We start from the raw sequence: 15,349 nt of genomic DNA on the forward strand, positions 1-15,349 counted from the left end.
CAGTAATGTGTCTCAGAATTCAGAGTTCAGTCATTCCTTTCAAAAACTGACACGGTTTATAATTTAATGGATTTTTATTTCAGTTTAAGCAGACGATGTGATACAATGGTCCTTAAGCAAATGTAACTGTTTCCATAAGGTATTTCCACTAGCTCTGGAAAGCTCAGAGGTAAGATCAACATACTGGACAGATGTCATGTAAACTGAAAGAAACTGAGGAGTGGTCCAGGCCTGGACAGATTTCCAGGGAAATGAGAGGGAAGACAGAGGGCCCTCTGGTCCCTGTATGGGAGTTCAGGTAGAGCTCCTGACAGCCTTCACTCATCGTGATGCTCGTAGCCGTCAGGGAGGGCGTTGACGTGGGGGTTGTGGAAGAGACTCTTGGTGCCGTCACCCCATGGAAAGCGCTGATGTACATGTGGGAAAGAGAGGAAACACATTGTTTGACTAATAAAATTAACATATTATTTAATTAGTACACAGAAATGTTCACAAAAGTCTCCATGTATCCAACATTTAAGTAAAAATATAGGTAATCTTTTTCTTTTTCTTGATCAGTTTTCTGTATTTAAAATGACTTGTAAAATTAAAAAATTTAAAACAAGAAAAAAATAAGAACATTTAATAATAAATAAGTTTAATTGACAACAGATTTATAAATGTTTTACAATTACAATTATGGGAAGTTGGTTTGCGCATGTTTAATTTTGAAATGCATGTTATTAGGGAGTAAACTGAACAAAGATGCTGACAGTTATCACTGTTGCAGAGGAAAAAAAAGCTAAAATTTAGCTCCTCGAATTAATTGTTCGATCAGGAGAGCGAGAGCAGTGTGTGTGTGTGTGTGTGTGAACCTGTGTCAGCACATCTCTCTACAAGCGTTTTTAATTACTTAAACAGTGATTTTACCCCCTCATTGCTGATGAATATAAGGGTACAAATCAGTATCAAAAGCTATTTTATTAATAAAAGTCACGGCAGGATCACAACAAGTTCGTGTCCTCCTGGGTGTTTGTATGTGTGTGCAGCACAATCTCCGATCTCACAATCCAAAATAAAAGACATGATATTCTCAGGCCACAAGTCAAATCATATGAATTATTATAAAAAATATTAAAATTAATACGTCTGGATGACAGTTGATTACAATAATTGTTCAACTCATTCACCTCAATATTAAGAGTTTCCCCTGTGGGGTGAATAAAGTTAATAGTCTTCTGTTAATATTTGATTAACATTGATATTCATGATCCCTTTTACAGTATTATTGGTCAAAAACCAACAAGATTTCCAGTTTTCAGTTCTCTGCCTTAGGCCCCCCCCAAAATTAAAGAATATACAAACTGAAAACACTAATTAGTTTTGTGGTCTATTTTCATTAGTTATTTTCAAAAGGGAAATACTGACATGGATGTTTACAGAGCAGAGGTCACCTTTTTAACTCCAATTGGAGAGATGGACTTTTGTTTGTCTTTATCATTATTATTTTGTTCCGCATTATTGGTTACGGTGTTATTTCTGTTTCAAAAGGCAGCAATAAGAGTTTTCATGTGACTTTATACATTCATAATTTTGTGAAATGAATAAATGCATAATTGCCATAATCGTAAAACCGCGATTATTTCTGAGACAATAATTGTACCAACAAAATACTAATAAAATGCAATACTTACAATATTTAAAATCAAACCTGACTCAAAAGTGCATACGACCAGACTTCAATGAACTTTTGCACTCTCTCTTTTCATTAAAGTGTTAGTTCACCCGAGAATGAATATTTGTCTATGTTCTACTCACCCTCAAAGCATCCTAGGTGTATGTGACTTTGTAAAGAAGTCACATACACAGAAGATGATATGTAAAGAAAAATGTCAGAGGATTTCGAAGTAAGCCAAGAGGAGACTGGTTTTTCTGTGTTAAAGTAAGGAAACTTTGTTTCCTTTGCTCCTATATTTCCCAGAGGCACGCACGACGCATACGTCATCCATCTGCTGCCTGCACGTCTACCGGTTCCCAACAGTCACCAGAAGATAATTATCTTACAAAAATGCATGGATTCGCTACAGGAGGCCTTTATTTACCCCCCGGAGCCGTGTGAGGGACGTTTTCTTACAGATGTGTGCACTTTATTTCACATCTTCTGAACTGTTGACAACAAACACCCACTTACTCCAATTGAAAGGCTTGGAAGAGCAATTGTCCAATGACTGTGATTGGATTATTCTGAAAGAAGAAAGACACACACACACACCTAGAATGCTTCGAGGGTGAGTAGAAAATGGATGAATTTTTATTCTTTGGTGAACCAACCCTTTCAATAACTCAAACTCCAACCAGACTCCTCCTGCAGACAATTTAAAGGTGTTTGTGTGGTGTAAAGGGTGGGTGTCTTCACCTTGCTGCGGATGCGCAGGTGGCTGTAGGGAATGAACTCGGGCTGCTCATGCTGGTGTTGTTGAGCCCTGAGGTACATGTTCAGCATACACACCGCGACTCCAGGCAGTGCCACCACAAATGAAAGGATCTTCCAGGTCTTGGCTACACGAACAAATGCCATAAATGGAGACAAGTTACAAACAAATCTGTTTAACACGTGGTATACACTTCAATAATAACGAAGTCACATTAGCCGGTTAACAAGCTAGTCGTTTAGTTCATTTAACTGATTATTAAGACGAAATTAATTTAGTTTGCGTGACCTTACTACACAAAAGTCTAAACCCACTGCTATTCTGCAGTCTATGTCAAGTTGACGACAACAGAACAATATTAATCAGCTATTCGCGTCAGACAAGGTCAAAAGGTAACTGTCAGAGTTCCGGCTGTTCGTAATGGTTGCTCCTCTTAGTTCGTCGTCTGTTTTGGGGTATTTAGAGGTGGTCACTGACCTGCTTGTTCACCGTGAGCTGCTGCTGCAGCCGAAAGCTGACGGGTTTGGGTCAGCGTAACGGACTTCAGGAGCTTCTGGGATAAACGTCCGACCGCGGCCATTTTTGCGGAGACTGGAACAACCACTGTCTATGGGAACAACGAGCGGAAGAAACTTTACACAAGCTAGTACTGGACTGGAGACTGACGCGCGCGCCATCTGGTGACGTGGAGATCCAACAAAGGCTATGTCACACTAGTGTTGTATGGAATGCCACGTCTGCCAAAATAAAAAAATAAATAAATACATAAATAGATATACAAATAAATGTAAAAAAAAAAAAAAAAAAAGATATTTAGAAAAGCAAAAAAAAAAAAAACGAAAATAAATAATAATTTATACATTTAGTTCCTTATTTATGTATATATTTATTTTTCCCCATATTTATTTATTTCTTCTTTCATTTATTTATACATTTATTCATTTATGCTTTTATTTATTTATACATTTATGTATTTCTACATTTATTTATTTATTCATTTATTTCTTCCTACATTTCTTCCTGCGTAGGGTAATGAGGAGGGCGTTGTTTACCTCAGACATAGCAATCGAGCTATATATATATATATATATATATATATATATATATATATATATATATATATATATATATATATATCATGTTTACTTTTGATATGTCTGACTGTTGACTTACTGTTGACTTACTGTCATTTTCAGGCAAAGTGGCTTGTGTCATGTTCACGGTTCTCCTCCTCCTTTCATTCTTGGTAATAGGAATCATAACAGGTCTCAACTGTAAGTCAGATTTATAATGTCTCAGGACATTTTTATGTGTTAGTGGTTGTGTAACTGGTTTATTTTTAGTTTAACATACTCTAGTCAGGAATAATGGTTTGTTTTACATACTCTAGTCAAGAATAAGTCACAGGAGGATCAGACCAGGGGTCTTCTTTCTGATGATATAACACCTATTCCATTCCACTACAAAGGTGATAAAGGTAAGAAAGTAAAAAAAAAAAAAAAAAAAAAAAAAAAACATTTAAAAATGATTGTATTTGCCATATTTTAATTATAAATTCTTCATACACACTCAAAAAAAAAAGTTGTTGAACGAACTTAAAAAAATTTGAGTAAACTTTTCCACGAAATTTAATTACATTTTCCAAACAATATCGAATTAGTTTGAAATGATTTGTAGTAATCTTGTTGTACAAACTTAAATTATTTTAGTCAAGACAACAAAAAGAAAATTGGTCCATTCTACTAGATAAAGTTTTGCCATGCTTAATAGAGAAAGTTGTGTCAGGTTAACTACTCTGAATTTTGTCATGCCTACTATATAAAATAATGCCATGTTAACTACATTCAATTTGGTCATGTCTACTATATCTAACAATGCAATGTCAACTACAAACATTTTTGTCCTACCTACTAGAAAAAATTTAAATCATTACACTTATCTAACTTGATTCTACAGTTATTTCCAAATGAAAGTGAAATACATGTTCTATTACATTAAAACCTATTTACTGTATACCTATAGTCTACTCCTGTGAAGAAAGTCAATATGTTAAAAGTCAGTCCATTTAGTAAAAATCTGTATTTTAAACATGAGCACATTTAACCTTGAGTGTCTTCTTAAAACTGCAAATATGGCAATTAAACATGCTCACTAAGTTAAGAAATGACAATGCAAATAAAACATGAGCATATAAGAATATAACAAAATGTTATTTTATTTTGTTTTCTTAAACATGAGATTAAATGTGATTGAGAGACTTAATCACCTCTGCTCATCATGCAAAAATTCAGATACAACAAAAACACATGAGCATACAAGGAAATAAAACAGCATTCACAAAGGGATCCTCAAACAGCACACCCAAGTGAAGAGTTTTGTTTTCTGCGCCTGTGCTTTGGCAGACAATTTACACAAGTTCAGCTCGAGAATCATTTTTTGGAGCACCTTAAAAGTGTAATGGATCTCCTGTGGATGAGTAAGATTTAAAGAGTATATTAGTCCAAGTAGCATGGCTGTAGCCAATGCTACATTACCTAAACCAGAAAGCACCTCCACATCTTCCAGCACAATGCAGATATCTTCAGGGTCTTCTGTTGCATCAGCAAATTCATGCCTTCATCACAGAATCCCTAAAAGGTCTTCTTTATGTCCGCTTCGGTTCTTGCAGGGTCATCATCCTTTGGAAAAAAAAAATATATATAAAAATTGTAAATGTATGGCATATATATAAAAAAAAAAAATTATACGGCATGTTTCTTTTTTTTTTTTAAATAAAAACCCCAATACAAACATTAAGAAATGTGCACTCAGCTTATTTTAGACTTGTGGACCTCAATGGAATAGTTCTAAATCATTAATAAATAATGGTACAGTAGTGTAATAAAATGCTATAATGTGATACTGAAAATACACATATTTGGAGAGAAACAACAGTTATTTTTAGTGAACAACTCCATTTCCACAGCACATTCAAACCGCCACGAGCCATCTTAAAACAATGCTATGGCGTTCGGTCACCAGATCACAACCCAACTCAACACCTTTGCCAGACTGTGTTCCACTTTATAATGGAAAATACAGTGCCTCTGTCAATATCACAACAATGAATAACTATGCTACCTTAAAATCTCTAACTATCACTCAGTGACTGTTTGAAATTTTTAATTCATTTAGATTAATGACATTAACAAATTACATTTATAAAATCCAGATATTCTCAAGAGCCATTGATACTTCGGTAACACTTTAGAATAATCTCCATTAGTTAATGTTAGTTAATTCATTAAGTAACATGAACAAACAATGAACAATACATTACTGTATTTATTCATCTTTGTTAATCTTAATGAAAATACAGTTATTCATTGTTAGTTCATGCTAATTCACAGTGTATTAACTAATGTTAACAAGCACAACTTTTGATTTGAATAATGCATTAGTAAATGTTGAAATTAACAAACTAAGATTCATAAATGCTGTAGAAGGATTGTTCTTGCTTAGATCATGTTAACTAATGCAGTTAACTAACATTAACTGATGGACCATTATTATAAAATGCTACCGATACTTATTTCAAATCAATATTACTTAACTTTAACCAAAACTGGGCACAATTAAAACAACTGCTGACAGCACACCCTTCCCTCATTCTCTGAGTTACTGAGTACAAGCTTTTTTTCAATTTTTTTAAGAACAGCGTAGTCCTTGGCACCACCAAATTGGTGCAAATCTTTGCCAAAATACAGGTTTGTGTACTTTAATTTCATCTATAAAATCATTAGTCACTTTATTTTCAAACCAACAGATGGATGCAATGCCATTCACCTAAACGAGCGCCTTGTAAAATATATTACTTTATTACTGAACAAACGGAATGTAATTACTTTGTATGTTAAAGGTATATATATATATATATATATATATATAAATATATTTATTTATTTATTTTTCTCTTTAAAGTGTGACGTGACATACAGCCAAGTATGGTGACCCATACTCAGAATTCGTGCTCTGCTTTTAACCCATCCGAAATGCACACACACAGAGCAGTGAACACACACACTGTGAGCACACACCCGGAGCAGTGTTCATCATTTATGCTGCGGCGCCCGGGGAGCAGTTGGGGGTTCGATGCCTTGCTCAACGGCACCTAAGTCGTGGTATTGAAGGTGGAGAGAGAACTGTACATGCACTCCCCCCCACCCACAATTCCTGCCGGCCCGGGACTCGAACTCAAAACCTTTCGATTGGGAGTCCGACTCTCTAACCATTAGGCCACGACTACCCCGTGAAGCCTGGAATTAAACTGCTGTTTTTCATCAGGCCCAAAGTTTATTTTCCATTTCCGTCACTAATTAAAGGGATAGTTCACTTTCAAATTAAATTAAGTATGTTTTAGCTCAACTTAAGGGCATCCAAGATGTAGGTGTCTTTTGTTTTCGAAGTAGTTTACATTTTTATATTTTTAGGTCAAACCGTTCTTGTCTGTGTCTCACATAATGGAGGTCTATGGTCACCACCTCAAAGAGCATGCACAGAGAAGTCCAAATTAAAGAATTCCCCATCGTATGTACACATTGATGACCTAAGACACAAAACGAGCGGTTTGTGTAAGAAAATTAACAGTATTTATTTTGGTTTTATCTCCTGTACACAACCACGTCCAACTGATCTGAGTGTGCGAGTGCTTCTGGCTTAGTCTGCGCAAGCACGGAAAGCGCTAGAAGCGATCTCTCATGCGTGTACGTCACTCATTGTTTATTGTTTACCACACAATACACCACCAATCTGCACTGTCTGAAATATAATGCAGTAACTGTAATTATTTGTTTATAATGCACCCTATAATCGTTGCAATTACAATAAACAACACTTTACTCACTCTATTGACAGCGTGCCATTGGGTCCCTCTGGCATTGGACGTCGCCTCCAGTTTATACATGGCAAACTAAACGCAACGTGCAAAACGCTGCGGCTCAACAGCGGAGGAAACTCAGGATCTTCAGTCAGGCTGGTGTGTGATACGATAATGTCCTTGTTGTCGTCTTGTAGTTGTTCCATTCGTGACAACATATGTTCTCCAGTTCTGTTGGCATCTCACAACACTTGCTACTAAAACACCACCAATTTTTAAGAGATCTCGGTCTCTGAGGTTTGAAGACGTGCTGCCGCAGCGGATGATTCTATGATCACTCCCGAGTACTTTATCTGTGTATTCTGGTACAAATAAATATGGCTGTGACAAATTCAACGTTGTCTGTTGATATATTGAAATCGTCTTCCATTGCAATTTCCTGTACGTATAAATATGTTTAAATCTTCACAGTGTAAGTTAACACTTCGGAAATCTCTGTGTAAACCATAGACAGTAAGTGGAAACAATAAGTGCGCTTTCCGTGCTTGCGCAGACTAAGCCAGATCACGCACACGTCACACATCAGGAAGCACTCGCGCCCTCACATCAGTTGGACGTGGTTGTGTACAAGAGGTAAAAACGATATAAATACTGTTCTTTTTCTTACACAAACCGCTCGTTTCGTGTCTTGGGTCATCAATGTGTACTTACGGTGGGGAATTGTTTAATTTTGACTCCTCTGTGCATGCTCTTTGAGGTGGTGACCATAGACCTCCATTACATGGGTCACAGACAAGGACAGTTTGACCTAAAAATATCAAAATGGGAAATACTGCGGAAACAAAGACACCTACATTTTGGATGTTCTTGAGGTAAGCTAAAACATACCAAAATTTAATTTGAAAGTGAACCATCCCTTTAAGTTTTGGTTCCTTGCCACTGCCACCTTTGGCGAATGGGGATGCTTGACTGATTGCATAGACACTATTGGAAGAGAGTTGAACTGGATGATGACATCACTGAATAATCAATGAACTGACTTTTTCTTAAAAAAAATCAAAACAAAAACTGTCTGTTTGTTATTGTCCTCTTGCATTATCGACAAACTATTTTCCTGTTTAATTATGCTGCTTTGACAATGTGTATTGTGTAAAGTACTACATAAATAAAGGTGAATCGAATTGACTATTAAGAACTGTGCTTATCAAACAGGATGATATCACGTAAACCTAAACCAGTGGCTGTGTGGAGTACAAAGGTTTAAAGAGAAGTTAACATCAGTCATTTAATTCATATCGGAGCTTTACAATTTACTCAATATTTTAAAATAAAAAAAAAATGTACATTAACTCTTTACCCATCAGCAGTTTCTGACTCTATACTCACCAAATACTCCATCATATTCATCTTCATTCAGGTAGATGCATAGATCATTGAGAATGCACTCTTGCTTGGTCTCCATGGCGGCATTGTAAGAAAACAGACAAAACATTTTTTTAAGTTCCGATATTCATACATTTGACACCCTTCAATACACATCTCTGAGCCATTATGCATTACAGAGCACTATATCAATAGCTTGTATTAAAAAGCAATATATAAAAAATGTAAAAAATTTAAAAAGAAAACTGAAGAAAAAAAAAATACTACCTGAGACACTGGCACCATCACATCTTGAATCTTTTTTCTAAACACTCCACCCTTTTTGGTAAAAACTTTTAGCAGATCATCAGAGAACAGATCCAGTTTGGACATGAATTTTGGAGTGTAAAGGAAGGGCTGTGATCTGATGAAATTCATAATTTATCTGAAGACATAAGTTACAGAGGTCTTGTTTATGGGCAATTCAGCAAAGACAAAAAAGGTTAAAGTGCTACAAAGAAAACTAAATATTTAGTACAGGGTCAGGGTGACAACTTATTTATGACAGAAATCATTTTCGATGATTCCTCTTGATATATTAATCGCAAGTAACAGAATAACATTAACTTACACATACAAGCGCTTGGAGAAACAAAACGTTATTAGCTGCCTACACAGACATAATGTCGGTCCATGATCATAATCTAGCTAGCAGAAGAAATGCAAAAACTCCACTTACAATTACTGAAGCAGCGAAATGTAGTACTTACGTCGCTAAAACACTATTTGTTGTTTAAGACGAGAGACTCCGTGAACGCGGTGAATTCAGTCACGAGCACGTGAACTTAACAAGCGTGACTAATCTAAAGCCTTCGATTGGCTGCTGTGCGCTTTGATTGGCATCTCAATCGTTTTAACAATGACGAGCAATAAATTAAATATAGATGAGGAAGACCTAAAATATACATTTGAAACTTTGTCACCCTAACAACAGCTGAATGCAGAGTAAGAATTTAAAATCCTAGGGGACAATTTGGCCATTTCTAATTATCGGGCGTGTCTTATGGCCCTGGTTTTATACATTAATTAATGGTACTGAAGGGTTTTCTGTTCTCTCTTGTTATGCGATGCTTCATTTTAACGTTATTTGATACTTTTAGTAAAAAAAGAAAAAAAGAAAGTCTGCACCACGTGCTGAATCCAGAAACCTAACATCAGCTACAAAAGACACACTTGAGCTATTTTCATACAGTGCTTATAGAAAAATAACTTTCTGGTATGCAACAAGATATTAAGAAAGCATATTTTAATTAGTTTGTTAATTAAATAAAATTAGATGGATGGTGATAGATAAGAAAAAAAAGGCCACTTACCCATCTCACATGTTAGCTGCTGAACAATCCATCTGCATCCGTTTCCGTTGATGACGTGCATCCGGTTAAAACGAACAAAAAATATTCTTGTTGACTCAATTTAAAAAAATGTTGTAAACCTAATTTTTGGAAAATTACATTGTTCATGTTAAATATAATTAAGTTGACACCATTTTTACAAAGAGTTATGTTGTATGTGCTCATTTTAATTAATTAAATTGAACAAAGAGCAAAAATCATTTTTTTGAGTGCATTTGGTAAGCAAGTTTTGCATGTAAATGTGTGTTTTGTTCTCTTAAATACAGGGCTCTGCTCAGATGGTTGGGTTTTATATAAGAACGCCTGTTATTTGATAGTAAATTTTTATGGGACATGGGAATTATCAAAGTCTTTATGGCACGAGCATGGGGCACATTTGATGGTTGTGAACAGTGAGGAAGAGTTGGTAAGACATCTATTGGTTAATTCATGTTGTTTATGTTGTTTCAATAATATTTCACAATTTTTACTGTATTTCTGATTAAATAAATGCAGCGTAAGAGATACAAAATGAGTTAAAAAATAAACAAGCATATCATTTCAATTTATTGCTGCACCTTTTCATTTTAAGAGTTGTTCAGAAGAGCCCAGACTACTGGATAGGTCTCAAGAGGGACACAATGGGCCAGTGGTCCTGGGTTAATGGAGATAATTATCTTTCAACTCCACAGTAAGAAATCATTGTGATACAAGCATATGTTTAAGGTTGTCTGTAATTGTTTTTAAAAGTTATGAAGATACAGAAGTGAAACTGCACAACATACCAACCAGATCAGTACTTCTGTATTGTGTTGTGTTCTTTTCAGTTTCTGGGATGAAAATAAACCTGCTCATTGGGATATCGAATCTTGTGTCTACTTAAAAGGATCTGACACAGTGCATCGAAAGCTGATGCATGATGCTGACTGTCACAGTGAGCGGTATCACATTTTTGAACAGAAACTAGAGACAGGCATGTGGTATGAAACTTTGCCATCATGTCAACTGCCTTAGAATGTTCTCTTAAAATCCTGTTCTGGACATGCTCCTTCTGACGTTGTTAGATCTTTGTAGATGTCATCTTTTTCTTTGTAAACTTTATTTGCCTGACTGATGCATGTTTAATGTTCTTTCGCTATTCATAAATCCCTGTTTAGTGTTCCAGTGTACAGTCCTGTTATATAAAGACATCAAATTAACTACAATTTTTAGTAAAATAAAGAATTTGTTTATCTAATTTTATGGCCCAATTTAATTGAAGATATATTGTTAATAAATTATACGCTTTTATTATATGCTTTATATATCACCTTTTAAAGCAGTGTGCAAAAGGCTTTCCAATTTGCATAATACGACTAGTTGTTATAATCCCAATACTATTATGCTATCTGGGAAGCCTTTTGCACACAGATTTAATGCATGAGTAAAAACATGAGTATCCCATAAAAAAATAAAAAATAAAAAATAAAAAATAAAAAATAGTGTTATCTATAATGTATCTTGCAAAAGATACAGTAGTTGAATTATTAAGCAACCATAATTAGTTATGTAATTAATAAAAACCCATGGTTAGATTTGAGGTGATGCTGACTTCTTGTGGTGAGACAGACAAGCTGCAAGTTTAGATGTTAGGATGGGAATTTGAGTGAATCTACTTCAATAAATCAAAACCAATCTACTTATATAAATTCAACTGTTGACTTGTACATGTAACATACGAATGATATACAGTATGCCAAGTATGTATTTTTTTTTTTTCATGATTTATTTTATTTATTATTATTATTAACAGAAAGTTCAACAGAGCTTTTGTAACATTCTAAATGTTCTTTCTAATTTCTTTTGAACAGCAGTGTGCATCCAGCTGTGTTCAAATAACTTATTAATATCTTAAAACTTAGTATAACATGTGGGTCAAACAAGTGGATTTCATATGTGATGAGTTGGTCATGGTCATTTCTTGCCTGAATATTTTGTCATATTCCACACACATAAGGATACAAGTGTTACAGATAGTCCAATAGGACGTTAGGACTGTTGATTCTGCTCTTGGAAATGGTTAGGAACGGTTGCGTAAGGACAGAATGACAAAAAAACAGCTATCAGGACACTGACCGCAGACAAGGAGAGAGAGCCAACAGAAACAGCCACTTTAAACAGTAAGATTTATTGCACTTGACATTTAGACTTTTTGACAGTGAGAGCATTTTAATGTATGGTGCTTCATAGTAAACTCCTAATTTGATTTGGTAGTGAGAATTTTTTACAATTTTTAATGGCTGTGCAAAAAAATGTTTGATGTCTCTTTGATATGGTTTTGTATATTTTGACAGTATCTCTGATGTATGGCATTCTGGCATTCTGCTGTGTTTTTGAACTGAACAGACATTTGCATTTGCTCTTCTCCATGTTTGTGATGGATGAAGTTCAGATATAGTTTGTCAGTCTAGAGGTTAATATTCAACTGTTTGTCGCATGACCTTGATACCTTGCGTTTAGTACATTCACTCTCTTTATTTACACTTCAATATTTCGATGTTGGGACAAATGTCCCAAAATTTGATGTAAATACAACCTGCTTTTATTCCCCAGACATGGAATCCGTATCATATGACCGGTTTACCACACCTGAGGCAGAAATTAATCATACGGGCCAAAAGTTATTATTTGAATCAGGTAAGAAAGAATTTTATTTTTATTTTTTATGAAAGGGATGTTTGTAAATTATTGTTAAAAACTGTGATTTGGAGAAAATGTCGACTCGAAATTAAGAGTAAAGCCTGACACCTTACTAAGAAAGACTAGTTAAGTGTTTCTAAATTTCTAGGAACCAGATAAGCCAGTGAAATACCATAGTAAATCCTTGTTTGTTAAAAGAATGCTGAGACTCCATGATCATTCAAAATGCAGTTTCCGTCTAAGTTTGTCCCATATTCTTACACTTTAGCTTATTTCTTCTTTCCTACAGGTAGACAGAACAGAAAGATGTACATACTGTATGGTGTTCTTGTCCTTTATGTGTTCATACTGACGCTGGCTGTAGGAATTAAAAGTATGTTGTCTATGTTTTCTTCCACCCCACTAATTTGTCAAATTTAGCCAAACCTGTTGGATCCCTCTCTATGCAATTTTTATTATTTGTATTTTTTTTTTTACCATAGAGTTTGTTTTTGATTTATGATTCTTCAAAGTCTCTCAGGTCAGCCAAGATGTCACTGATCTTAGACTTTCTCTGAAGACCCTCGATGCCCCCAAAACTCTGCAATTTGGTAAGTAAAGGCCAATTTTTCTGTCTTTTGTAAATTAAAATTTTATGTACAGTATTTGTAGGCTATCCTTATATAAACTAAATGTAATGTACTAAAACTACCTGTAATATCAATCTTTTGTCATTTATTTTTCTACTTAATTAATTAATTTATTTATTTATTCATCTTTTTCTCCCAGAAAATGCTCACTTCTCTGAGCGTGTAATGCCGGTGAAAGGTGAGGCTCTTCATGACTTGCAGTGAGCTCCGAAGACTGAAACCACTACTGAGAATGCTACTAAGCTCTCCACTTATATAATTGAATAAAAAGATCATTACAAAATATATTATTAGAATAACAGTTGAATTTAGTTTCTCAGTATTTGAACCTAATGAACTCCACAAGTTTGTGCCGAACCTTGCTGATCATTTTCTCCAGAATAATTTGAGATCATCCAAAGAACATTTTGAGCTTGATAACAGTCACATGATCAGTGTCACAAATGTACTTGTCTGATTAATGACCTAGAAATAGGGCAGCAACTTCTTCCTCTTTATTCATGTCACATTAAAACTTTTCAAAAATAAGATTTCCAGGTTTAAATTAGATAATGGACTCAGACTTTTGGACCCCATATGTCCTGATTTTTACTTCTTAGCAAATTGTTTATATTGGACTTGGAAACCTGCCTGATTTTAGATTTATTTTGATAATGTGTGTTTGTACAGGTCCCTGTAAGGAAAACTGGGTGTTTTATAAAGACTCATGCTACTTTCAGTCTTCAATAAAGAAGAACTGGCAAACTGCTGAGAAAAGTTGTGTGGAGAAAGGATCACACTTAGTGGTTGTCAATGACCTGGCTGAACTTGTAAGGCAGCAACACACTACATCATAATAATCTGTGGGTGTCTTTTTTTGAGGTTAAATGTGAGTCTTGTCTCTTTTTAAACCAGGACTTCCTGTCTTCAATCGTGAAGCTGTCTGAGAGCTACTGGATCGGGCTTGTTGAGAAAGAAGAGGGACAATGGTCCTGGGTAGATGGAACAGATTTTAGTGCTTCTGAACAGTAAGAACCCATATAAAATAATGAGAGGAGGTCACTCGGGAAAAACTCCTAAGATGTTTCATTTAACTGCTGATGTTTGTGTAAGCTTCTGGGATGTAGGTCAACCAGATGACTGGGATGTCCGTGTGAATGGTGAGGATTGTGGGCAACTTCACGCTCGGATAACTCTGGAAAGACGGAGGCTGTGGAATGATGCGGACTGTACTCTATCTTACCCTTTCATCTGTGAGGCCAAACCCAAGAGCCACTGACACACATCAACCTCCAACACTGCCAAAAATCACTTCCTTAAGCAGGGTTTCTGTCTCTTTTTTTTCCAGTAAAAATATCTAAACTTCCTTAAAACATGATATAATTATTAGAGAACAAGATTGTAGATAATAGACTTGTTAGAGGATTTTGAAGTAGATTTTTTTCCAACTAAATTTGAGCACGAAGCAGAACATTTAAGTTGCTTAAATTTACCAATGGGATAAGACCCAATTAACTTCACTTCAAGATAAAGTCTCTCTTAATATATAAGGGAATTTCGCTTCTCAGGTGCATTAGACTGTAAAAATAATTTTTTCAGTGTGTACTACAAAAAATATTATTTCAAAAATAAATGTGACAGACTAGTATCAGTACAGGATTACAAAAATTTCTTTGAAAACTTTTTTTAAATACTTTAAGTATTCTTAATTTATAAGATTTTTTTTCTCCAATAATTGCATATAAATGTACTTAACCTGATTAAGCTGCAAAATATTTTTTGAATCAGTTATCTTTGTCTTTATAAACAAGGTTTAATTGCAGATAGATAAGAATAATTCTTTTTCAAAGAATATATAATAAGTTTCAATAACTGACTAATTGTTTATACTTGTTTTAAACACAAACTGGATTAAACGAGAATAACTGTTTGCCAGTGGGAAGAAAATGTGAATTTGCTTATCATTAAATAGTGTGTCTGCTCTGAATTAAATATCAGTTGGGATGAACAAAAATAAACTGTTAGATGATATCAGATTGCTGT

At 34.8% G+C, this 15,349-nt stretch overlaps 2 protein-coding genes across 3 annotated transcripts; one reads left to right on the plus strand and one right to left on the minus strand.

Moving 5' to 3' along the window:
* Window positions 1–55: 55 nt before the first annotated feature.
* LOC128018452 (cytochrome c oxidase subunit 6A, mitochondrial) lies at window positions 56–3,056 on the minus strand. Its single transcript, XM_052603947.1, has 3 exons — window positions 2,889–3,056; window positions 2,396–2,538; window positions 56–407 (listed from the first exon to the last, which is right to left on the minus strand). The coding sequence occupies exons 1-3, from the start codon at window positions 2,989–2,991 to the stop codon at window positions 318–320; spliced, it is 336 nt and encodes a 111-aa protein (XP_052459907.1). The 5' UTR covers window positions 2,992–3,056; the 3' UTR covers window positions 56–317.
* An 8,973-nt stretch (window positions 3,057–12,029) lies between these two features.
* Window positions 12,030–15,337, plus strand: asgrl1 (asialoglycoprotein receptor-like 1). 2 transcript variants are annotated; one of them, XM_052603942.1, is made up of 8 exons: window positions 12,030–12,178; window positions 12,612–12,695; window positions 12,988–13,071; window positions 13,211–13,288; window positions 13,467–13,505; window positions 13,997–14,136; window positions 14,222–14,334; window positions 14,420–15,337. In XM_052603942.1, exons 2-8 carry the CDS (start codon window positions 12,614–12,616, stop codon window positions 14,583–14,585), a joined length of 702 nt encoding a protein of 233 aa, XP_052459902.1. In that variant the 5' UTR covers window positions 12,030–12,178; window positions 12,612–12,613; the 3' UTR covers window positions 14,586–15,337. The 2 variants fall into 2 exon arrangements, with proteins under 2 accessions (XP_052459902.1, XP_052459903.1); XM_052603943.1 differs by lacking the exon at window positions 12,988–13,071.
* Window positions 15,338–15,349: the final 12 nt, after the last annotated feature.

Source organism: Carassius gibelio, chromosome A8 (genome assembly GCF_023724105.1).
Source record: "Carassius gibelio isolate Cgi1373 ecotype wild population from Czech Republic chromosome A8, carGib1.2-hapl.c, whole genome shotgun sequence".
Lineage (NCBI taxonomy): Eukaryota > Metazoa > Chordata > Actinopteri > Cypriniformes > Cyprinidae > Carassius > Carassius gibelio.